The 26724-nt window shown below is 44.6% G+C and overlaps 1 protein-coding gene across 1 annotated transcript in view; it reads right to left on the bottom strand.

The window, feature by feature from the left end:
- The window catches only part of TAF5L (TATA-box binding protein associated factor 5 like), a 24293-nt gene extending 7036 nt beyond the window's left edge, over window positions 1-17257 (bottom strand). The window contains exons 1-3 of the mRNA XM_021709135.1: window positions 16771-17257; window positions 10672-10776; window positions 3954-4678 (exon numbers count right to left, since the gene is read on the bottom strand). Of these exons, the coding sequence (XP_021564810.1) occupies window positions 3954-4678; window positions 10672-10776; window positions 16771-16912 (972 nt within the window). The 5' untranslated portion in view covers window positions 16913-17257. The remainder of the gene's footprint in view (window positions 1-3953; window positions 4679-10671; window positions 10777-16770) is intronic.
- Between the last annotated feature and the right edge of the window lie 9467 nt (window positions 17258-26724).

Genomic DNA, 26724 nt, shown 5'->3' with positions numbered 1-26724 from the left:
TAGCCGGAATTACAGGCGCGCGCTACCACGCCCAGCTAATTTTTGATTTATTGTAGAGATGAGGTCTCGCCAAGTTGCCCAGGCAGGGCTCGAACCTGCGGGCTCAGGCAATCCACTCACCTCAGCCTCCTAAAGGTGGAGAATTACAGGCTGAGCCACCGAGCCTGGCTTGCTATTTGCTCTTAATCCTTTTTTTTTTGAGTTGAAGTCTCACTCCATCGCCAGGCTGGAGTGCAGCAGCACGCTCATGGCCACCCCAGCATCGACCTGCTGGGCCCAGGCGACCCTTCCGCCTCAGCCTTCCAAGTAGCTGGAACTACATGTGGCCACTGCCATGCCTGGCTAATTTTTTTATTTATTGTAGAGATGAGGTCTTACCATATTGCCCAGGCTGTTCTCGAACCCTTGGGCTCAGGCAATCCTCTCTCCTCAGTCTCCCAAAGTGCTGGGATTATAGGCTTGAGCCACCATGCCCAGCCTCACTCTTACCCTTATCGCCCACGACGAGCTACATGGAATAGACCTTTCCCTGTTGCCTCAGCCTTGTTCGGTATGAAAGTACATCACCATCGGAGATCTCTGAATGTGACCTGAGAGGAAACTGTTCGGTAGCTTTGCTGGGGTCAAGGGCCCTCTGCGGAATGAGTCTCCAAACGTGCATTGGAGGGGTCCTGCTGCTGACCAGAAGGCACCACCTCCGTCTCTAGGGTGGGGTAAGAAACAAAAGCATCAAGAACCACACCTACCCAACACCCTCCTCCTGAACTGCCTGCAGACCAGGCAATATTTCCCTGTCAAAGGCAGAAAACCAATACCAACCCACTCCTCTCATCAAAAGCAGAGAGAAGTCAATCTCGTATCCCCAAAGAGGAGGTTACTTGGGCTTCACCCTTTAGCATATCAATTAAGAAACTTGAAGACAAGCTACAGGGACAGACACATATGGGCTCAGGAATTCACTGGTACAACGGTGGAAACTGCCTCGATTCCTGCAGTGAGTATCGAGCACTGTGACAGGTAGGCACAGTTCTATGACCCCTGTTCAGCGGGAGGCACTACAGAAGACTGACCCCATCCCTATTCCCAGACAGACCCCCCCAATGCAGCAATCATGTGACTATCCCACCCATCTGCCTACTGTCCATCACCTGACATCAGTACATGAGCTTATCAACCCCTCCGTGATGACATGGAACAGACTGCCACTCGATCACTTTAACAACCTGCCCCCTTCAAAGGGGAATGTTTAAAAGCATTCAACTTCGAGCCATTGCCTTACTAGACTCTGGTATGGCCATGTGCTCTTTGAGCTATGGCTACCACCATGTTTCTTGGCTTTGGCCTCCTTCCCTACCTTGGGGAGGCGAATCTCCTCTCTCTTTCTCTCTAATGTACTTCTTAAGTAAACTAAATTTTCCAATCTAAATAACAACAAACGTAACTAATCTATAACTTGCTTCTCTACAAATACTCTTTGTCAGAAACCAAAAAGAAAACTTCCCCAAACTGCTGTGACAAAATGGGTAGGGGTACAGAAATCCCAAGCAATAAGTCCCTCAACAGTGGAATAGAAGAGTCTCACCTTTAGCTCTCAAGTTAAAAAAAAAAAAAGAGTTCATTCTTAAAGAAAGCAAAGGCTAGAATCTGCAGTACTTCCAATACAGACACTGATGAAAAACCAGAAATATACTTAAACAAAACAGCTATTCCAATGGCGTTTTGTTCTCTCCCAGTGGAGCCGTTTAAGCCTGGAACACAAATGTCACCCTCAATGCTCCTCTTCCTTCTGCCTTTGTAAGTGAGCTCTTCTCTAGCTGATCCACAGCCCTAGTCTGGCTGCCGTAACTGTTTGCATAGCAACTGCACCATACCGTCTCCTATCTTATGTTCCCACCCAACTCCAGCCACACTTCATTTCTTTCAGTTCCTGGAATTCTTCATGCTATCCCTCACTTCTGAGTCTTCAAATATACTTCCTCCTACGCTGGACATTCACACAGACAAGTCACTGAGCTAGTTTTAGTGGTGGCCAGAATAGAGTCTTAAAATGCTTTATTTTAGCCTACATTCTAAGATACCATTAAGCTATTTTCCTTAATACTAATTTTTTTTTTTTGAGTTGTGGTCTCACTCTGTCACCCAGACTAGAGTGCAGTGGCACACTCATGGCTCACTGCAACCTTAAACTCCTGAGTTCAAGAGATTCTCCCATCTCAGTTCTCCCTCCCCCAGAGTAGCTGGGACTACAGGTGCACACCACTATGCCTGGCTAATATTTTGTAGAGAGGAGTTCAAGCTATGTAGCCCAGGCTGGTCTCAAGCTCCTGGACTCAAGCAATCCTCTTGCCTTGACCACTCAAAGTGCTGGGATTATAGGCATAAGCCACCGTGTTGTGTCCAGCCTTTGAAATATATATTGTTAAAATTAGAGACAGGGTCTTGTTATGTTGCCCAGGCTGCTCTCAAATTCCTGGGATCACATGATCCTTCTGCCTCAGCCTCCCAAAGTGCTGGGATTACAGGCACGAGCCACAATGCCTAGCCATTTTTTAAAATGCCCAGAATGATCTCTAAACTCTGCATCATCAAAGCCAATAAGGTTAGTATAAATACTTTTTTCTTGAGTTTACATAAAATTGAAAGCAAATATGGGCAGTATTCCTCAGTTGTACCAGAAGAACCCCAAGCAGTTAGAACTATTTATAAGGAAAAGAGAAATCTAAAAATTCAAATACAAGTGCAATAAAATATATTTTAGAGGGCACTATAAAATTCTAGGAATCAAAACTTATACATGGGAATCTAGACTCTATTCATCATAATGAAATTCTCAAATTATATTGTCTATCGTTGCAAGAATCAAAAATTCAAAGGCCATACTAATTGTAAAGTGACTTAGAAAACAAAAGCAGGAAAACCAGGGCTTCATTTAGTGTTCTAATATTCTCGATGTCTTTATCATCAACTGTCATTTAACTAGTGACTTTTAAACTGCATATACTTTGGCCCACAGCTTTAGTGGGAACACTCTCAAAGAAATTTAATTTCTAGCTCCACTGGCCCACATTTTTTTTCTAAGGAAGTGATTGTTGGTGTGACCTGAACTCAAGCTGCTGGGACTGCCCTTTTTTAAATTTTACTTTTTAACATTTCCTTTTTTTTTGAGTCAGGGTCTCACTCTGTCACCTAGGCTGGTCTTGAACTCCTAGGCTCAAGCAACCCTTCCAACTTGGCATCCAAAGTGCTGGGATTATAGGCATGAGCAACCATGCCCCGCCTGGGCCTGCCCTTTACAACAACTATTCCAAATTGTTACAAACCAAACGAAATCTGTCAACAAATCATTACACGGACTGATGGGTGAACTGGCAACTCTACTTCCCCTGCTACTTCTCAAAACAAGGTCTGGGAACAACGGGCACGGCATGCCAAAAGATAGGCACCGGCCTCATCAGAAAGCCAGTGCCACCCAGTGTGGGGAGGGCCCAGGGAGCCAGTGTTCTCACTACTGCCGATTAGACTGTGAAACAGCACCACTTTCTGTGGAAAAACTTACAGTATCCACCACAGTTTAAAATACAGACCCTTTGATCCAGTAATCCTACTTCTAATTATTTATGCTTATGCAAATGTACACACACAAATGAATATTTACTGCAAATCTCACCTAAAGTCAATATGACCTAAAGGCCTTAAATCAGGCTTAGTGATGTTATCTACATTTCTGACTATTCACTAATAATGCCAAGTTAACGTTAAAAATAGTTTTTACCTATTAGGTTAGGCACGTGCAGGAATTCAATGGCTACAAGGCTACATGGCATTAGGCTGGCTTTAGCCATATGATGAGGGAAACAAGAAAGTTCATTCTCCATAAGATCTGTTGTGTTTGGCAAAAATATTCTAAGCAAATCAGGAAGGCAAGTGCAGGGAAGGAAAAAAAGCACGCATACCTCCTCCTCCAGAATATCACAAGCCAAATGGATGCGGGACACGTCTACTTGATGGGGCTCTGATTTTAACTTCTTGGACCGTAAACTCCAAAGTTTTATACACGAGTTGTCAAACCCAGCTGCAAGCAGCTTGCTATCGGGGGAGATCTCTGCAGTGTTCAACAGCTGTTCTGTGTTATAGAAGGCATAGAAGCAGATGGTGGTGAGGGAGGGAGGCCCATCCTTGACACGCTTGATGCTCTCCTGCAAGACCTCCAGGGCAGCCTCATTCTGCAGAAGAGGGCTGGGCATGTCGGGAGGCTCTAAGCCGTTGCTCTCACTGCGGGAGGAGCTGCCGCTGGCATACAGCTGGTAGTCTGTTCTCTTGGCAGGCTGCACATCAAGATGAATATGTAAGGTGAGGACTTTGCACAGGGCAGTATTGTTGTCACTTTGGAGGTAGCGGATAAGGTAGTTGTAGCTGTCTTCTTGGAGACGGACCACGTACTTGTTATCTAGGAATGCTCGAAGCTTGAAGTTAGACAGGATGTCCTGGATGGTCTGAGTGGTCTGTAGCTGCTCGATGACATCCTTCTGGCTAGCATTCTGCAGAAACATTCCATGGAAGCGGCTGTAAAAACTTTCCACTGTGCTCTTCGGACTATTCTGGACCAAGTTGAGATGGAGGTAGACAAAGAGAGGATAGAGGAGAGGCATCACTTCGTGGCTATGCTGGGAATCAGAATCTATAATGAAAAAAAGTGGGGCTTTATAATCAGCATAATCTCATAGAATAAAGTGATCCCTCCTGGGGAACCCATCATCATATAACCCTGTATTGCCAGGATCCCACTGTTTGAGACTATTGGCTAAAACATAAGCCCAACATAGAATTCTGGAATTTCAAAGTCCTTTTGATTAAAGAAAGACGAGCATGAGGCTGGGTGCTGTGGCTCAAGTCTGTAGTCCCTGCACTTTGGGAGGTCGAGGTGAAAGGATTGCCTGAGCCCATGGGTTCGAGACCAGCCTGGGCAACTAGGCGAGACCTCATTTCTACAATAAATAGAAAAATTAGCCGGGCGTGGTAGTGCGCATCTGTAGTTCCGACTACTTGGAAGGCTGAGGCAGAAGGATCGCCTGAGCCCAGCGCGTCAAAGCTGGGGTGGCCATGAGTGTGCCACTGGGCGACAGAGTGAGACACCAACTCAAAAAAAAAAAAAAGAAAGAAGAGCATGAACTCTGAAGTCCAGCAAACCTGGGTTTGAAGTCAGTCACAAATCAAGAACTGAACCTCAAAAGGGTTAAGTGACTTGCCTAAGTGCTTACAACAATTTGGTAGCATGTACTCCAGGTCTTCAAAGTTTAGTGTTTTTTCCCCAATACATGAGTGTTTCTCAAACTGGGGCCCTCAGACCTCTGAAGGTCCCTGGAGACTTTTGAGTTCTTCACAGAAACTTTTTAACTTGGTGATAATCTAAAAAAACAACGAATACACAAGTATATTCAGAATTATCTGGATGGCCACTTAACGCATTCACGATCACTGACATGAAATTACGTCACTGAAAATTCTGTTCCTGGTTGCTGCTGACGTGAAATTACATCATTCCAAATTCTGTACTGGTTGTCACTGATGTGAATTTACATCTTTGCAAATTCTGTTTCTGAATAATATGTATTTAGTTTATAATCTGAATAAAAATACAAAGTACGTAGTGCTAGTCAAAGTGGTGTCTGAGGCAAATACTGGATATGTCTGCAACTTTCGGCTGTATTACGAAAAAGGTGACAATTTAGAAAACACCATTTCACTTATGCTTAACGACAGAAGTTTGCAGCAACCAGCTTCAGACTTTTTAAGATTTTTACCTGTTCTCTATATTAGGAAAGTGAAAAATTTGCCGATCGCGAATGTTTAACACATTCACTATCGGCAAATTTTTCACTTTCCTAATACAAGCAATTTTAGTGCTCTCGTTTGTGTCTTTTGATTACTTCTGGCATCTGTCATCTAAAGTAGAATCAAAGTATTTTATGTGGGTTCAGTAACATGTCTGGCTATACAGATTGGCATGTCCTAGCACAGAGATGACAGCATTCATCCATAGTTTTCCCATCAGTGTACTCATTTTGATTTCGTTGGTTAAAAAGTTACAATTGCAGTGATAATTTATAAAAGAGACATTTTTACGTCATTAAGACTAAACTACTTACTAATTTGAGACTTTAACATCATAAACTTATGAGAGAAAGAATGCTTTAAGTGTACAGCTTTAGTTCATGGGCTAATGAGAAAAGAAGGGTTATATCTGACACCTAGCTGAGTGTTCATGGCACTGGGAGCTGTGAGCTCAGTGGACTGAGGACCGAGAGCATGCTGTGAGGGAGCCAAGGTTTCAAGGTTAATCACACACACACAGTGGCGAGAGAGCAGGGCACCACAGGGCACCAACCCCCTAAGGGGAGCTGAGCCAAGACCAGCCTGCGTCCCAGTGGCCACTGCTGTCCAGGCATCTGTTTGCAGTAGAAAGTGATTCTGGCAAAATCCATCCATTACATTTACTTGCTGTTATTTTAAACTTTATTGCTTTTGGAGTTTTGCTTGTCCCTTATTTGCAATGATTTAGGCTTTGTACATAAATACAACAACATAAAGGTTTTATATCTAGCATAATGCTTATACATATTTAAATAAATGGAAATAAAAATGTCTTAAGTCAGTATTTACATTCTGTGAGCATTTTTTTCCCCTTGAAAAGGGATCCCGCACAGGGCTTAAGATTGAGGAAAACTACATTAGAGAATCTTGCCTCCCTAATTTGATGATAAATGATATCAGCATGTTACCTCTGCTTAACACTCTATTTCACTTTATCACAAGGTAAAAGAATCTGGATACCATGTGCATCTTAGAATAAATGTATTTCTACTCAGGTATCTATAGAAGAAGATGATCTTAAATCACAGTGACTCCACTGAAATGGAAATTAAGACCGCTACTCGGCCACTTTGGGCTCCTCATGCTTCTGGACAGAAGGGGAATCTTGGTGTGGGCTGGGTGACTGATCCTGACAACCAAGAGGAAACTTAACTACCACTATCAGTGGAGGTAAGGAAGAGTATGTCTGGCTTAGGGAGATCCCTTAGGGCATCTCAGAACCATGCTCTGTGACAGCAGTCAATGAAAACAACAATCCAATTCATGCAGGACCACTAATGGTCCAGACCCTTCAGGAACGAAGGTTTGGGTCACCCCACCAGGTAAACAAGCATGACCAGCTCAGGAGACTGCTGAGGGCAAAGGAAATACAGAATGAGTGATGGAAGAAGGCAGCTACACATACAGCTATCGCCATGTGACCAGGTACAGAAATAAGGAATGTAATTGTGACAAGTATTTTCTTATTTTGTCATGAATGTTTGTACATACCTATGTATAAATATATATTAAGCACTGAAAACTTGTGGAGGAAAAATATGCTCATTTAGGCTGAGGCAGGCTTAGATATGCTGTATCTTTCCCTAGTATCTTCCTTTGAGATTTCATCATTTCTTAAGATTTTAATTTGCACCTCCATGTAGCTGATGCTGAGTTCTTTATCATATGTCTGTATCCTCTTTTAAATTCTAGTCTTAAATTTCCTATTGCAAGCTAGACAGTAAGATACCATTGCCACAAGGATTTAAAAAATATAAACCTTCTGACTTACTTCCGTCCAATATAACTTTTTCCTTGTCTACTCTCAAAATCTGAATCATCTCACCCCCTCTTCCTCCTTTACGCCTGAGCCTTTGCAATTCTACCTTTGTAATTTAATTACGAAATCAGGACTCTGCCTTCCATTTCCACAGTATCGTTTCTCAAGAATTGCCATGAACTTTAACTAGTGAGTCAGTCTCCCAGTCATCACCTCTTACAAATCACTTTATAAACTGTTTTCAGACTAATATTCTGATCTGAAAACCCTGTTCTCAACAATGCTAGTTTCTTAGTTGTTCCTAAACAAAAAGTCACCATTTCTGTCCTTTTTTTCATGTTGTTCCACTGACACAAATCCTCTTTTTGTCTACTAGAAACCCAACCCATCTTTCAGGTGCTATCTCTTGCTCAGTAAAGCGTCCTCTAACTACCCCCATCTAAATCACTATCTCCATTCATTCCACATGCCTACACATTTGGTGTTCTACCATTGTGTTTTCCTCCTGAGACTGCATGCTCGATGAGGACAGGGATCCCATCAATTCATCTTATGACACTATCAATTCATCTTATGACAACATTGCACTTAACATAAACACAGGCTGGACGAATAAAGAGATAGGCTGAAGCTGAGCATGGTGGCTCACGCCTATGACCCCAGCACTTTAGAGACTGAGGTGAGAGGACTGCCTGAGCCCACAGGTTTGAGACCAGCCTGAGCAACATGCAAGACCTCATCCCTACAAGAAACCAAAAAACTAGCCGGGCGTGGTGGCACATGCCTGTAGTTCCAGCTACTTGGAAGGCTGAGGTGGAAGGATCACCTGAGCCCAGAAGGTTGAGGCTGCAGTGGCTGTGAACGTGTCACTGCACTCCAGCATGGGTGACAGAGTGAGACTCTGACTTGAAACAGAAAAAAAAGAAAGAGACACGCTGAAAGAGTGCAGGCATTTTTTTCTAAACTAGCTTCCTTGCCACTAGAATGGTAAGAAAAATCGATTATGAAGAGATAATAAAATCCTACTGATAATAAAAACTGAGTAAAATAACTTTCTAAAAACTGAGTTAAAATTTTTTTAAATTGCTTAAAGCCTCAAAACCAATGCCAATGACTAAAATTAACTCACTGTCTCCAAGTTTTTGCTTACCTCTGAATAAAACCCTTCATATTACAAATCCAATCTTTCTTTTTTTAATCCTTAGTTGAGAGGAATCACCGCTGAGATATTTAAGTCATAAATATGAGGAATTTAATAAAAAAAATTTTTTTACTGAACCTTTAATCTTTAAGATTTTTCGTTTTTGTAATTACTTTGCAGACTATTATCTACATATGAATTCTATCACTTGACAACTAACTGTAAGACTGATCAGATAACCCCCTTGAGGGTCTTATTTTGTAACCCTTACTTCTGTAACATTTTGACCACTTTCCCCAACTACAGACTATATAATACATGCAGGCTCTCTTTTAAATACTAACCATTATGGGAGCCAAAGAAAACCAGGATAACTCAAAGTGAATGTAAGGCTAAGCATATGAATTTGGTTTATATATTACCTTATATGCATCCTTATCCTTGAAAAACAGGGTTGTTCAAACAAGGAAAGAAAAATAAAACAAGCTCAAAGTTTTTAAACTATACTTTACCACAAACCCACAGAGGCTAATTCTTCTTAATCCTTTGAAGGCAGAAAAAGTTTTCTCTCTCTTACAATGGGTTTTGTACACAGAGGGTACTCAACAGAAGACTTTGATTAATAGCCAGACCCAACATGCTTTCTCTTACTGCAACCTTTCCAGCATTAAAATCACACCAGCCATCTTAGAACGGGAAGAGACTGTTTGATTTAGCCTTTCCACTGTCTTTTTCTTCTCACTCAAGAGGAAACTGAGGTCCCAGAGAGGATACGGGCCTCAATTTTTTTTTTTTTTTTGAGTTGAAGTCTCACTCAGTCGCCCAGGTTGGAGTGCAGTGGCATGCTCACGGCCACCGCAGCCTCGACCTGCTGGGCTCAGGTGATTCTTCCACTTCAGCCTTCCAAGTAGCTGGAACTACAGGCATGCGCCACCACACCCGGCTAATATTTTGATTTGTAGTAGAGACGAGGTCTCACCAAGTTGTCCAGGCTGGTCTCGAACCCCTGGACTCTGGCAATCCTCTTGCCTCCGCCTCCCAAAGTGCTTGGATTACAGGCATAAGCCACTGAGCCTGTCCAGTGACTCGATTTTTTAAGTGATTCATTTAAAAAGTCATACAGTGAGTCAGAAGTCTTATTTACTTGACTGTGTTTTAGTGGGCATTCTGCCATCCACAAACTAGTCTAAACTACAATTTCTAGTCTTTTGGCAGCTGATTCATGAGGGTAACTGACTTGCAAAAACTATTCTGAGATGGACTTTACCATTAGTAGAAATATCAATGTACATTTCCGATATGCTGCATTTAAGGATGCTTCTCTACATGGCTGACTCAGCTTCTCCCTATTCCACTTAAGTCACCGTGCTGAAGACCACTTGTAAAAGAGTGAATAAAACATCCAGAACCCTCGTCCCTGTAAACTGTCACTTCATGATTTAACTCTCTCAGGAATTCCAGCAGACCAAAAGTTTGAGTGTAAGAGCTGTGTTAAACTACCTCTGAATCCCAGTACCATGCTTGGAATATGGTAGGTTTTGAGGGAAGTTTGCATTACTCGATTTTTTCTTTTTTACTGTAATTCTTAGAAACAGATTCCTGCTCTGTCACCCAGGCTGGAGTGCAGTGGCATGATCACAGCTCACCTCAGCCTTGAACTCTTGTGCTAAGTGATCCTCTTGCCTCAGCATACATACAGAGTAGCTGGGACTACAGACGCCTGTGCCACCACAACCAGCCATTTTAAAAATGTTTTGTAGAGATGGGGGCTTGAACTCCTGGTCTCAAGCGATCCTTCCACCTCAGCCTCCCAAAGTGCTGCGATTACAGGTATAAGACACCACACCTGGCCAGTATTTCACTGCTTAAGAGAAGAAGGTTCCCAGTGCTGCATACTTACCAGTGAGGAAACTCCGCAGTCGTCCAAACTGTACTTCATATTGCTGGGGTTCTGCCTGACATGGGGCTGCAGACACGATGTTGGCACAACCAGATTCTGACTGGACTAAAAAGGAAAAGACACACAAGACAGGGGTGGGAAAGAGAAATATTAATCCAATGTATGGAAGGATGGACGGAGGAGGGCACTGTGTATGTGTCGACAGAAACAAACTGACATTTCAGCAGATTTTCAAAGCATGCAGGAAGGCCTGATTAAATATGACAGACTGACAACACCTGTAAGTCGTCCCTCCCTTCTGATGTCCAAAAGGAGGGTTGGGAAATGAAAAGGTATAAAGCACAGGATAAGCTGAAGGAGAGAGAACAGCTACAAAACAGAGTTGGAAGAGATTTATCTGGAAACATTTGACACTATGTTTAGATATTTTACAACAATGTGCCTTGGTGTTGGTTCACTGTCAATTGTGCTGGATGCTCAGTGGGCCCCTTCAATCTAATATTTAATGTTTACCAGTTCTGAGAAAGTTTCTTGAATCACTTTGATCATTCCCTGCTACTTTCTGAGACTCTTACAGTTTCAATGCTGGATCTCCTGAACTGATCCTTTAATTTTTTTTCTCTGACATTCCATTTCTTTGTTTTTTTGCTCTCTTAGAGGCTTCTTCACCTTTCAATCCTTCTACATATATATATATATATATATATATATATATATATATATACACACACACACATTTGAGACAGGGTCTAGCTCTGCCACCTAGGCTGGAGTATAGTGGAATGACCATAGCACACTGTAGCCTCAAGCTCCTGGGTCCAAGCAATCCTCCTGCCCCAGCCTATAGGTGCATACCACCACACATGGCTAATTTTAAAAATTTTTTTTGTAGCGACAGGGTCTCATTGTGTTGCCCAAGCTGGTCTTGAACTCCTAGGCTAAAGCAATTCTCCCATCTCAGTCTCCCAAAGTGCTGGGATTAAAGGCATGCACCACCATGCCTGAATTTCTATTGATTTTTATTTATTTATTTTTTTGAGTGAGAGTCTCACTCGGTCACCCAGGCTGGAGTACAGTGGCATAATCACGGCCACTACAGGCTCAACCTGCTGAGCTGAGGCGATCCTTCTGCCTCAGCCTTCCAAGTAGCTGGAACCACATCACCACCACGTCTGGCTAATCTTTTCTGATTTACTGTAGAGGTGAGGTCTTGCTAAATTGCCCAGGCTGGTCTCAAACTCCTGGGCTCAGGCAATCCTCTTGCCTCTGCCTCCTAAAGTGTTGGGATCACAGGCATGAGCCACCACACCCAACCCCGATTTTTATAATACCTAATGATTTTTCATTTTTATTAACAAGTATTTAATTGACAATTTTTCTTTGCTTCTTGAATGTTCTTTCTCTTTTTCCCAAATAGCATTATCTTCTTATTTGCATGCTATGATGATATGCTTGAAGTTTTCTTCTGTTCCTTTCAATCCATCTTTCTTATTAGATATGTTTCTTCTGGGGCCTTAGGGTCCCTGGCTGAGTGGAGGCACTCCAGGGCGATGAATGTTCTGGGTGATGCGGCTCATCACGTGGGATGACCTTGGCAGGCAATTCTCCAGCATCACTGTCTCTGGTCTTTTTCCTTGGGCAAGTCAGACTTGCCAGAGAAGGATCTTTTATGTGCTTCCTGGCTGCAGTGTTCTAGGTAGGTGAACGTGGGGAAGATGGCTGGAGTTTCAATATTCAGTATGTAAACACGCACTTAATCTTCTTCTGTGACTTCCTATTTTCTCAAAAGAAAACCCCAATTCCATCACCCTGCTTACAGGGTAAAGGTGGCCTTCCCCTTACTGGGGAAAGATGGACAGGCACTAAGAGATGCCACCTTTAACCTGAATGAAACATCAACTAGTGTCAGACAATGGAATATGGGTGGAAGAACAGTCATTAGCAGCAGGATGAAGGAATCCACACCCTAAAAGATGTTTAAAGGAAATACCGGTGAGAAAAAAGTCAAGGTCCGTTCCTAGAACTCGGAGACAGCCAGTGGCAGGGAGCCCTGCTGTTCGGCCCCACGTGGAAGGGCAGGCCGCCTCCCTCTACTCGGTGCCGCCTCCACCTTTAGCTGCTCAGGCACCAAGCCCTGCAGATGCTGGAAGGGGTCCTCTCTTCTCCAGTCCCACGACGACTCCCTCAGCTCAGGCTGTCCCTGCTTCTCATTAGGCTGCAGCTTCTAATTAGCTTCTGCAATGCTCATGCAGGCCCTTCCTAACCAACACTGTCGCCAGACTTTCTAAACCTCTTATCTGATAACTTGGATAACCTCATTCAACTTGTCCTCTGGTGAACACCTAATGATTTCTTTGAAACTCAGCTCATTCCTTCTGCTGTTTGCTGAAGCCCAACCATATGCCAAGAGTCATGAGACGTTTTGGGAGTCTTCCTAGACCTGCCAGCCTAATTCACATGAGTATCTTTTTTGCTCCCACTGAACTCCTCCTTCACAGAACTTTCTAGAGCACACTCTTCTACAGTCACTGACTATTCTGCTTCACTTCCTAACTGGAACACCTAGCTCCTCAGGAGCTAAGATCATACCTTAGCTATCTCTGGCACTTTTCTGCACTTGGCCTATAGCAGATGTTCAATAAATGACTGCTGGATAAAGATGTCATTCTTCAGATTATTCAGTTAACAGAAAGACCCAGGACAAAAGTCTTACAATAGTTATACCTCGTGTTTCTAATTTTTCCTGGTGGTTTTCCAGAGATGACACCAACTCTCCTAATCATTTACTAGGTCTAAACTAAGACAATTTAGAAGAGTAAAGCTCTAGAAGACTGCTTAATAGCATTCATTCCTACTTGCTATCCACAATGGCAAGTAATTACTGCCCCCGGGTTCCAATGGATGCAGGGCAGCAGATTATTTAAGCACATGAACGGCTATGATGGCAAATTCAGAATGCTTACTCTGTGGTGAGGAGGCCTCTGCAAGGTGACTGTTCTGCTAGAAACAATAAGCCACTCATTATTCTACACCATGGACATCACCTGGCCTTGTGTTGGTCAAGGGGATCCCTGTGGCATCTGAAGGAAAGGAAAACTGTGCAAAAATGACCGGAAGAGTATGAAGGCAGATTCCGTGTCTCAGAAAGACAGGACCCACTCCTGTGGGAGCGTCCCTGGGTTTTTAGTGTCCTGCCACTCTCTGCCAGCAGCAATGGTGACAAACCCTGGGTCCTTGACTTGGAAGGTAGTATGAAAAGAGGGAGCAGAGGAACTGCCGCTACCAGTATGGAGGACAGAACCATTAAGGAATGGAGTGGGTGATAAGAGATACTTGGAAAAGCCAGAGAAGTTTAGGAACAAAGGAGAGAGAAGGATCCCGTCTGGGTATATAAGGGGAGCCAGGGCACTGTTAACTCCACTTTCACAAGCAGCCATTAATGTGGTTTATAATAACCCTAAAGCATTGCAGGACGTTTTTCTCAAAATCTCCAGTACATAAATTCAATATAAGACAATCATATCACATAAAAACCTAAGATAGGTAAGCAACAATTTTAGTGCGCTCTCTATATCTATGGGATCAACATCCATGAATTCAACCAACTGTGAACCTAAAATATTCGAAAAAAAGAAAATTCCACAAAGTTCCAAAAAGCAAAATTTAGATTTGCTACACGCTGAGTACAACACTGAATCCACATGAAAGATGTGTAGGCATTGTGCTAAGTACTATAAGTAATCTAGAGATGATTTAAGTATGGGAGGATGCTTGTACACACATCCTACTATCCATGTTATATCGGGGACTTGAACATCCAGGGATTTTGGTACCCATGGGGGCTCCTGGAACTAATCTCCATGGAGAGTGAGGGATGACTGTACTTGTTATTCCAGATGAATCAACTCAAGTTAATTTCAAATATTTCCAACCACTTTTTCTGAGGTACTCATTCTCACAGCAAAACAGACCGCCACATATGAGCCTTTGTATGAGAGAGGGGACCAGTACAAGGAGAGGACAGAGACCCAGTCTCTGTGGGTCTTGTAGGACAACAGTTTACAGGAGGAAAATGTTGCACACACCATCAGGTACAGAGAAAATAATTTAAAAGTTCTGAAAGGAATTATGACTTTAGCCAGGGGATCCACAAGAGGTTTTAGAAGTGCCCTGTGAGCCAAATAGACAAAACAATTGTCAGCAAAAGAAACAAACTGGGAGGTATCACACTTCTGGACTTTAAACTTTATTGTAAGGCTACAATAATCAAAATGGCCTGGTATTTGTACAAGAACAGGCATACAGACCAATGGAACAGGACAGAGATTCCAGAAGCAAAACCTCAATTTCTCAACCAACTCATCTTCGACAAAGACTCCACCAACAGCCACTGTGGAGAGCAGAACCCATTCAGTAAATGGTACTGGGAAAATTGGCTGACCACATGAAGAACACTGAAACAGGACCCCTATCACCACATACAAAAAACAACTCTAAATGGATCAAAGACCTCAATGTAAAACCTCAAACTGTAAGAATCTTGGAAAACACAGGAGACACTCTTACAGAAACTGGAATAGGCAACCAATCTCTGATCAAAACCCAAAAGCCCAAGCCATAAGAGATAAGACAGACAAGTGGGACCTCATCCAACTGAAAAGCTTCTGCAAAGCCAAAGAAATCATCAAGAGAGTGGGGACACAGCCCACAGAATGGGAAAAAATATTTGCCAGCTGTATATCTGACAAAGGCCTAACATCCAGGGTCTACAAGGAACTCAAACATGCCAAAAGGAAAGAAACAAACAGCCCTATCAAAAAGTGGGCAAGAGATACGGATATACACCTCTCAAAAGAGATATACGAGCAGCCAACAGATACATGAAAAAAATGTTCAGCTTCACTAATCATCAAAGAAATGTAAATCAAAACCACACTGAGATACCACCTAATTTGTCAGGATGGCCATATTAATAACTCAAAAAACAACAGATGCTGGAAAGGATGTGGAGAAAAGGGAACACTTCTACACTGTTGGTGGGAATGCGAACTAGTACAACCTTTGTGGATAACAGTGTGGTGATTTCTAAAAGATCTAAAAATTGACCTTCCATTCGACCCAGCAATCCCCCTTCCGGAGAAACTCAAATCATTATATAAAAAAGATATCTGCACACTCACTGCAGCACTACTCATAACAGCAGAAACAGAACCAATCATGGTGCCCATCGAAAGTGGATTGGATTAAGAAAATGCGGTACATGCACAGTGAAATATCATGCAGCCATAAAGAACAAGATTATGGACTTTGCAGCAACTTGGATGGATTTAGAGTCTATCATACTCAGTGATCTATCATAGAAACAAAGAACTGAGTACCACATGTCCTCACCCATAAGTGGACCCTGAACACGTATTATACTACTACATGAAAGGAATTGGCAGGAGTGGGTCACTGCCAGGGGAAAGGGGGCACGTAACATTAATAAGGGCACCTGATCCCAAGCCAGGTGAAGGGAGGACCAAACTTCACCTGTACAATAACCACTTACGTTCCCAAACTTTAAATGTACCCCACATCTTTAACTTAAAAAAGTAAAATAAAATAAAAGCAGCAGCCTATGAGCATGGCTTTGAGGACTGTTCCTCTGAAGATAACATTCATCTGATGCCATTCACTGGAAGTTTTTTGGTTTTGTTTTTTTTGCGTTGGAGTCTCACTCTGTTGCCGGCGTGTAGTGGCACAATCCCAGCTTAGCACTGCCTTCAACTCCTGGGCTGGAGCGATTCTCCTGCCTCAGCCTCTGGAGTAGCTGGAACTTGTAGTCGTATCACATCCTGCCTGGCTAACTTCTTAATTTTTTGTAGTCAGGGTCTCGCGACGTTGCTCAGGTTGGTCTTGAATTCCTGGGCTCCAGCAGTCTTCCCACCTGGGCCTCCAAAAGTGCTGGAACTACAGACATGAGCCACTGCATCCAGCAATGTTTTGGACAGCCTGTTCTCTCTGGCACTATCTTGAGAAGAGACGCAACTTCACGTGGATACTGACATGAGTTCTTTTTTTCCAGGCTCCCCCACTCTCCAGGCTCCTTCCCATTACCTGTGAGATTGGCTGCCATCTCCTCAGCAGTCTGTGACAGTCGCAGACCTTGCTTCAGGGGTCCATCTGAGTCCACATACTGCCGGCGTTTGAGGTAGCAGGACACTGCCATCTGAATCTGCTCGGTGCGCACTCGTTTCATGACCTTGGGGGAAGAAGCAAAGGATGCAGAAACATCAGAGGCCTGGGTGATCTGACTGTGACATCAGGCCTAATTAAGGTGGGTAGTGGAGGAAGCCTGTGGCTGCATGCTAGCTACGAGGCCTCCGGATGCAAACCTAAGTTCCTTGATACCACCCCAGAACTCTCCCATTCTATTTTTTCCAGTGACAATGCAGCCAACATCAATTATGAAAATTAGAAGGCTAATAAATCCTATGGGTTGCCTCCAAACTCTTGTTTAATACCAAGATTTCAATCAGGCCTGTGGGACTTTTCATTACAGATGCCAACATGGCCAGCTGGATTTCAGGGCCTTTTATTTCTCCTGCCTGCTCTGTGAGAGAGGTGTTAATTAGCAGTGAACCAGCCAAAAAGCAGGCAGGAGGCAGCACAAAAACCTTCTCAAAGACCTGAGAAGTCCAGAAACCGGATAAACAGATGTTGACAAAGTATGAAGTTCATATTGGCGAAGGGAACTGTAATATTTTTTCTTTCTTTCTTTCTTTTGAGTCAGGGTCTCACTCTGTCATGCAGGATTGAGTGCAGTGGCACAATCACGACTCGGCTCACTGCAGCCGCGACCTCCTGGTCTCCAGTGATCCCCTGTCTCAGCCGCCTGAGTAGCTGGAATTACAAGTGGGTGCTACCATGCCTGGCTAATTTTTAATTTTTTTATAGAGATGAAGTTTTGCTATGTTGCCCTGGCTGGTCTTGAACTCCTGGGCTCAAGTAATCCACCTGCCTCAGCCTTCCAAAGTGCTGGGATTACAGGTGTGAGCCACCACGCCTGCTTATTTTTTCCTTTTTTTTGGAGTTGGAGTCTCACTCTGTCACCCAGACTGGAGTGTAGTGGCCGCTCCCGGTCACCGCAGCCTCGACCCACTGGGCTCCGGCGATCCTTCCGCCTCAGCCTTCCAAGTAGCTGGAACTACTGGCGCACGCTACCACGCCCGGCTCATTTTTTGATTTATTGTAGAGATGAGGTCTCGCCAAGATGCCCAGGTGGGTCTCGAACCCGCGGGCTCAGGCAATCCACTTACCTCGGCCTCCCAAAGTGCTGGGATTACAGGCTGAGCCACCGAGCCCGGCCCGCTTATTTTTTCTTAATGGAAAAGGCTACCAGCACTAAGGCATGCATTTGCAAAATGTGTTTCCATTTTAATCATATCATTTATCTCTTTCTCTCTTTATTTGAACACTGTTCAAAACAGTAAGAGAGTATGCATGCATGTTAGAATATGTTCTATAAATTCTTACGAGAAACTGGTGGGAAGTGAGCTGAACAGAGATAAATTATTTTGGGGTAATTCAAGCTAATTTGTGGGTTCACAAAAAAGAAAAGAAAAAGTAACAAAAGGGACTGTTTCCCTTTACTAAATTTACTATCAAGAACGACAGGAACCCCTACTACTGCCATGGCACTACTTTGCCAGAAATAAAGAACACTGCAGGCCAGATGACCAGTGACAGCTAGATGTCATGTAAAAAATACTTTCCAGATCTAAATATGGTGTCCATTTTGGAATGCATGCAACCTACCCATATACACATGATCATCACCACCAAAGCAACATACCCCAAATCTAGCTTTCCCAGCTATTTTGTGTGAGAGATCTGTTTTTGATCATTTATTTGGATGTGTTAATAAGTTTTCAGTTTCAGTTACATGCATTACTGTTTTCCTTTGAGAATTCTTCCATTCTTTTTATAAGATTTAAAATTCCATCCTTTCCAGAAATCTCTTATTTACTTTTTTCATTAAACATTAAAAAATTTTATTTGTACCTTATTTTCATCCATCTGCAATTTCTTTCTTTCTTTCTTTTTTTTGAGTTTGAGTCTCACTCTGTCGCCCAGACTGGAGTGCAGTGGCCGCTCCCAGCCACTGCAGCCTCGACCTGCTGGTCTCCGGCAATCCTTCCGCCTCAGCCTTCCAAGTAGCCGGAACTACAGCCATGCGCTACCACACCCGGCTAATTTTTTTATTTATTGTAGAGATGAGGTCTCACCAAGTTGCCCAGGCGGGTCTTGAACCCGCGGGCTCAGGCAATCCACTCACCTCAGCCTCCCAAAGCGCTGGGATTACAGGCCGAGTCACCGAGCCTGGCTGTGCAATTTCTTTTAGTGTTTGATGTGCGATGAAGAACTAAACATTTTACCCAGCGACTGTAGCTAACACATTGTCCCAATTTTCCTTCCAGACTGTGGTAGTCCTTTCAAAATACACTATGAAGACCTGTTTTGTTTTTTCTTTTTGAGTTGGAATCTCACCCTGTCACCCAGGTTGGAGTGCAGTGGCACAATCACGGCTCACTACAGCCTTGACCTCCTGGGCTCAGGCTCCTTCTGCCTCAGACTCCTAAGTAGTTGGGACTACATGCATGTACCACCACACCCAGCTAATATTTTGATTTTTCTACAGAGATGGGGTCTCCGTATGTTGCCTAGGCTGGTCTCAAACTCCTAGGTTCAAGTGATCTTCTCACCTTGGCCTCCAAGAGTGCTGAGATTACAAGTGTGAGCCACTGCGCCCGGCCAGAAGACCTACTTTTCAATTTCCTAAAAGTCATACAACAGGGCCAACAGTGAAGGCTGAAGACACACACAAGTAGATATATTTAAACATACAATGTTAGGACATCATACATAACTACGTGAACAGAAATATCATATTATCCGTGCATTTCATTGATGGATTGCCAAAAAGTATACAAAATATTTGTTAAAAAGAGGGCACTGGGTCTGATAAGGCTGCAGTTCAGTGATACACAATCATACATTTCCCAATACCAAGCTATCTTTTCACTGGAATTTGCCTTAGTTGGTTATGGTGTATTATTCTCTCACTGTAGTAATGGCTTAGCTGACTTTTTAACGAAGGCTTTAAAGCTAATACAAGGGATCTGATGCTTCTGAGGGCCCCCGCTCTCCACATGTACCGTCCATCCGTGAAGGCAGGACATGGTTTCTTCGTGGCCACTGGCCAGCATCAGTGGTTCTCTATGTCCACTAGCTTGGCCCCGCACAAGAATCCCCAATGAGCATGTCTGTGTATAAGTAATTTTGGTTCTGGAGATTCTGGTTGAGAGAAAAACAACTAAATGCATGCAGAGGCTGTGACAGTACTGCTCCTTCCCAGTGTGGACCAGAGTCAAGACTAGTCAATCCAACCAGTTTCCCTCACATCCCCATACCACCTGCTAAAGCTGCTTTTCTCTACCTTCAAGAGCTCCTGCCTCAAGACTCTCCAAAACCCGCCCGGTTCCACATCCTGGTGGAGACTAGCCTCTTTCCAGATGCCCTCCAGGTAGATCACGGGGACGCACCATGTACAGCGTGTCCATGTGACTCTACTCAGGCTGGGTCTCTCAGACTGCCTCTGACAGGAACAAACCCTGCAAAAGGCAAGAGACACACGACTGACTGCCAGGAAGAACGGGCCTGTAATGACAGTGTCCTCCAGGCGGGACAATGTGCATGCGTGTGTGCCTGAAGGAGGAGGGAAAAGACACGAAAGACAGGAAAGAAAACAGAATGGAGGAAGAACAGTATAAGAACTGGCCTTATTTGGGACTAGAAGCTAGTTTTATAAATGCTGATTCTGATAAATGCGCCCAAATGGCAGTTTCTCTGAATCTAAACCACCATGTAGGACAAGGACACTTCCCCGAGGGTGAGCAGTGAGCCAGCTATAGGGCCCTGGATTTTAAGGGCAGGAATTCTGGCAGCAACTCTCATACAGCCACGCAGAACTCAAATACCAGAGACATGAGCCAATCAACTTAGCTGGATCTTATTCCAGTGCACACATATTTCAAGTAAAATAAATAATTAATGAAAAGAGCTCCTTAGAGAAATCAGTCCTCCCCACCCAGACTGATTTCCATAGTACTGATATCCATAAATGGACATGAGAAGAAAAAAAAATAAACGCCTCAAAATAGACCCACATCTCTTGAGACGCATACACGAGACTAATACTGAAATTTCAAGGTACTGCCTAGCTTTCCCTACAATTACAAAATCTTTTACACTTAAATTGGGTTTGGATGTAATTGTAGTCTTTGTTAACATTTCAGAATTTCCCACAATTTTCCACTTACATAGGTTACTAACTTTTAAAGGTAAAAACACAGCAAGTACCCTCCTCCTCACATCACATTAGTATTTCTGGAAATTAAAACGAGGATCCTGACACAATGTGCATCCACTGCTCATGCACATCAGTTGCCTACTGTTCCACTGACACTTCAACAAAGCAGCTGAATAAAATCCCGGCATGATCATTTCCACGTAACAACTGTGCAGGAAAAACCACAGCCACCCTCTTAACATTCAACTACAGAAATGTGAGGAGGCAGACATACTCGGGACCTGGCCTGCTCTTGACATGGTGTCAGTGCTCTTAATTCCAGGCTGGTGCATCCCTTCAGCGGTTACATACTGCATCCTAGCCTTGCCTCTTAGGTTCCAGTGTATAGGTTGGTAACGGGGTGCTTGGGGAGTACTTAACCAAGTCACAGGTTAAGTACTACACAGTTGCATAAATGCCCACAGAGGATTACATGCCTCTCCCCCTCAGCCATCCTGCTGGCACCCACGAGGTGGCAGCTTTGCGTACGGAAGAGCTCAAGATAAATTCAGGCAAACTCACCACACAACCCTCAAAGTCCCTCAGTTGAGTCTGACAGCCGACCAGTTATTTTTCCTTGAGTAAATGCACTTTTTCCGATGGCAAATTTATACTTAAGAACAGAAGAAAAATTTATTTTTGTATTTTTTGTGAAGTGCCTACTAGGTACTCAAATATTAGTTCTCTTCTCTGCACTTGCAGTAATCAAAATGGTTGTACTATCTACCAATTAATGATCACGATGAAATCTATTCAATTAGCTTTGTGAAAATATAATCACAGCTGAAAAATAAACGAGCCACACCACTCACCGTTTCAGTCATACCTCCTATAATTTAAAAATCATTAGGGTCTTTCACATTCAGTCTTTGCTCAGACTGACAGTAACACACTTGGGCAGAAGCCGTGCCCTTTCCCACTGTGTCCTAAGAAAGGGAACAGCACATGAGCAAGGACAGAGCTAAGGCCCAGGCTGCAAGGTCGAGTCTGGGATTTTGGTGGCGGCAGAGGGGAGGCAGTCACAGAATCTGGCAGACAGATGTCACCAGAAACGGATTTTCTCCAGCATCAGCTGGGACCGCGGCAAGGTTCGGAAATTTATCCTCAGCAACCCCTTTCCCGACAGCTTGCCACCCCAGTCACTCCAAAGCCCCACTCACCCCTTGCCAGCCAGCCACTCTTGCCTCCAGCCTCAGGAGGCCACTGACAGAGGCCCGTGACTCCCCGAAGGCAGCCTCACTGCCCTGCAGCTCCACCGTGCTCCTGGGTCTCACGCTGCTGAGCACGCCTCCTCCCCTCGCAGACTGTCCTCTGGCTCTCCTCCTCCACGCCCGCCTGCTTCTCGTTCCTTACAGTCCCCACGCCATCACGCTACTTGCACAAGACTCTTCAGCTGGCCGCCTTTCTGAGCTCAAGAGTGACAGACATTTCCACGCGCATACTGCAACTTCTACCTGAAATTGCTCACAAAAGAATGATCTTCCCTTCACAACTTCTTCTTTCTCCTCCTAGTTTTCCTAGCAGCTTAATAATACCATCACTATCGTTAAAGCAAGCAAACAAACATCACTATGTTAAGATTCTTTTCTGCCAGGCGCGGTGGCTCACACCTGTAATCCCAGCACCTCAGGAGGCAGAGGCAAGAGGACTGCCTGAGCACAGGCGTTTGAGACTAGCCTGGGCAACTTGGCGAGACCTTGTCTCTACAATACAGCAAAAAACTAGCCGGGTGTGGTGGTGCGTGCCTGTAGTTCAGCTACTTGGAAGACTGAGACGGAAGGATCGCCTGAGACCAGCAGGTCGAGGCTGCAGTGGCTATGAGCATGCCACTGTACTCTAGCCTGAGCGACAGAGGGAGACTCCGACTGAAAAAAAAATTATTTTCTCTCTCCCCCTTATTTCTAATGGGCCACCAACTCCTATTCTAAATGGGAATTCACTCTTAAAAAAAAAGTGGCTGGTACAGCTCAACCATTTCTGCCTCCCCATCCTCCCAGCTGCTATTTGACAGCACAAATCATTCCCCCTCACCAAAGAAGCCAGAAATATTTGATTTCTACTTTAAAACTGTTTTATGCCACAGAAAAATCACTTCTAGACAAAACCTTACTAACATGGAAGAGTATGGCACAATTTACAAAACAGATTTCTATCTACCATGTTTCACTACGTAAAGAAAACGATCACATATGCTCTATTTGCAAACCCCACTGTAGACAGAAGAAACAGAATGCCCTGATCTCAGAGTAAGGGGGAGCACATTTTTCTATGCTTATCACTGTTTCTGAAATTGAATTCAAATGAAGCAGTGAGGTTTCGGAGATGCTTCATTTCACTAAAACATCCACCTCTGTGTGTCTCAGAGTGGAATGATCTTCAGAGTTTTCATTCTAGAGCAGTCCTGTCCAGGAAGATTTCTGTCAGGGATGGGCGCATTCAAGGTCTATGCTGTCCAGAACAGTAGCCACTGGTCACTCAGGGCTACGGAGCAATTAAAATGTGGCTAGGATTTTCACGAACAAACTGAAGTGTTGGCTTTAAAATTTTTTTTTTTGAGTTGGAGTCTCACTACATTGCCCAGGCTGAAGTGCACGCTCATGGTCACCTCAGGGTCGATCTGCTGGGCACCGGTGATCCTTCCGCCTCAGCCTTCCAAGTAGCTGGAACTACAGGTGTGTACTACCATGCCCAGCTAATTTTTATTTATTGTAGCGATGAGGTCTCGCCAAATTGCCCAGGCTGGTCTCGAACCCGTGGGCTCAGGCAATCCACTCGCCTCAGCCTCCCAAAGTGCTGGGATTACAGGCCGAGCCAGTAAGCCCAGCCTAATTAGTTTTAATCTACGTAGTCACATGTGGCCAGTGGTCACACTGTATTGGAGTTCAACAGCATGATGTTACCTTGTGAAACTCACATCAGCATCTAAATTTAAAAATGTTAATTCAGGCGAAGTGCAGTGGCTCATGCCTGAAACTCAGCACTTTCGGAGGCTGAGATGGGAGGATTGCTTGCACTTAGGAGTTTAAGACCAGCCTGGGCAAGATAGCAAGACCCTGTCTCTACAAAAAAATTTAAAAAAGTTAGCCAGGTGTGGTGGCATGCATTGTAGTCCTAGTTACTTGGGAGGTTCGGGCAGGAGGACCGCTTGGTCCAGGAGTTTGAGGCTGTGGTGAGTTGTGACTGTACCACTGGACTCCAGCCTGGGTGACAGAGTGAGACCCTGTCTCTCAAAAAAACCAAAAAAACCAAAAAACAGTTAATTCAATATGTTCTGCATGACACGTCACTCACTGATTACAAAAATCTCCAAACGTTAGTATGTTGTTTTAAGAACAGAGCTACTTTTTATTATTGCCAAACACTGTTAAGTTATTAAGATACATATATACTTCACTACCCCTTGCTGGAAGGATATCGGCTTTCACGGCTAAATAAGGAATTACGAATGGAAGTTCTTTACAGTTTTTTAAATCTTAAAATTAAAGGGAATTTGTTTCAACAGAGAAACAGCAGCAGTTAATTTTTGTAAAATGTCCAACTAAAAGGTAAGCTCAAAGCTAAGACAACCTTACTCCTGCAAGGAGAAAATTAGAAACGCTTCAGTCAATTTGAATGACAAAACAAAATAAAAAAACCTGTGGGGTTGTAGATGAAAATCAAATGTCTATACTCTTTAACTTACACATACTTAAAATATATAAGGCAACTTATTAACTCATGAACAATTTTGTTCCAATGATTCATGAGTATCTTCTCTGGGCCACTCCGATGACCAGATTCCACTTTCCAGGGTGCTTCAGTTTTCCGTCTACTGAGTCCAAATCCACACCAGGATGCTCTCCATGGAAACCCCAGCCCAGCCATCAACACCCATTCAGGTGGGCCGAGCTTCTTTTCATTCACCACTATATAGATTTCTTTCTTTTTCCTTTTTTTTTTGAGATCTATAAAAGCTCTGTTTCCAAAGGCGTCTAACACGTGCACTTTGTGAACCTCTCCAGCCTCAGGAGTAATCACTGACTCTTCCCTGTTTTTGGTTTCACTGATCTGGTAAGAGGGATCGATAAACATCCCAAACTAGCATCAGCCAAAGTTGTTTCAGCACATCACGTTCTTCCCACCCAGCACCTTGTTCAAATCAGCGCGATGCAGAGCACCCTGCACCGGAGTGTCCTGATGCAGCGCCGCCCCTTCAGAGGGAGACTTTGGGGGGAACCCAGCCTTGTGACCAGGCACAGAGGAGACATACCCGAAGATAAATTTAAAGAGGGAAGGCTGCCTGGAGTGACCCAGGGTTTTCCTCACACCTTCCTCAGTGCTTGCTAAACTTCCAGATTTGGATTAAAATGCCCAACTCTGCTAAATTGTCACTTGCCTTTGGGAATCACAGGCAGGCACAAAGCTGCCAAGACAAGTAGACGGACCTTCCCTACTTTTAACCTAACACCATACTACCGCAAGCACAGTCTCTCCAGAAGCTAATCTGATGTCATCGGTGCTAACCATTCACACTTTCTACGGCCTCCACTAGTGGCAGGACAAAAAAAGTTGGGCCTCTACGGTGTCATTTCCGGGTTACTCTGATCTGCCTGTGACCGACCTGGACCAATTTTGGTCCTTTTCTCTCCACTGGTGGGCCACACTCCGCCGTCTCACCTCAGGGGCTGCAGATGGAGGACCCCCACACCAGCACTCACCTGGTCTGGCTAAGTCCTCCCTGTTCGGCTTAGGCATCTGTCCCTCCCCAGAGCATCCGCGACGGCAGTCCCTGCCACCCGCGGACCAAGCCGCTATCACAACACTCATCCTACCACCCTGTCCTCCACGGGCAAGACGCCGTTTCAAGTGCTTTACCCGGACCATCTTCTTTAAGCTCACGACACCTTGCGAGGCAGGTGACGCTCCTCAGATGGGAAAGCGGAGGCCCAGAGAAGTCAATCTGCCCGGAGTCACGCCACGCCAGGATGGAACTCAGGCCCGGAGTCTGAGCTCTCTGCCCTTTACAGAGGTCTGCGGCTCAGAGACTCGGCGTCTGACAAGGGGCCTCCGGGGCAGCACCAGGGCGACCGCCCTCCAGACGTCTGCGGAGAGTGGGCCTCGCAGCCACCACGCGAGGAGCATCAGAGGCAAAGGAAGGAGGCTGGAAGCCTGGCTTCTGGTGCGGCCCTTAAGCAACGCTGGCCTAACAGGTGGGCCCGAGGCTCCCTTCCGGTAGAACCAAGCCGGAAGACCCAAACCAAACAACAAACCCCCTTTCCACGGAGATGTCCCTCATGGGTGCAACACACGCGAAGCACGCATGAGCCTCACGTGCGGCGGCAGGAGTCACAAAGGTGTTTCCAGACTCGCCGATCTGACTCGCTGACGACCAAGAAGAAAGCTCAAGGCGAGCCCACCTTTCGGTTCTGCTGGTCGAACCAGGATCTGCGAGGCAGGGAGGGTTTACAATTCGCACCCACAAAAGCGGAGTCAGCGCGCGTGACATCCAACACCAGACACGCAGGCCTGCAAAAAACCTCGAGGCTGCTTTACCCTAAAGCGAGCACGGTAGCTAACACTTACAGAGCGCTTTGCGGCGGCTGCATCGCTACCGTCGCCGTGTCTGGGCCGCGGCCTCCCTCGGCCGCCCAGACCCGGACGCGGCCGCACAACACGAGGTT

Source organism: Carlito syrichta, unplaced genomic scaffold (genome assembly GCF_000164805.1).
Source record: "Carlito syrichta isolate Samal-C Ts95f unplaced genomic scaffold, Tarsius_syrichta-2.0.1 Scaffold165621, whole genome shotgun sequence".
Taxonomy (NCBI): Eukaryota; Metazoa; Chordata; class Mammalia; order Primates; family Tarsiidae; genus Carlito; species Carlito syrichta.
The sequence above is the reverse complement of the archived record's forward strand: the minus strand, read 5'-3'. Positions and strand labels throughout refer to the sequence as shown.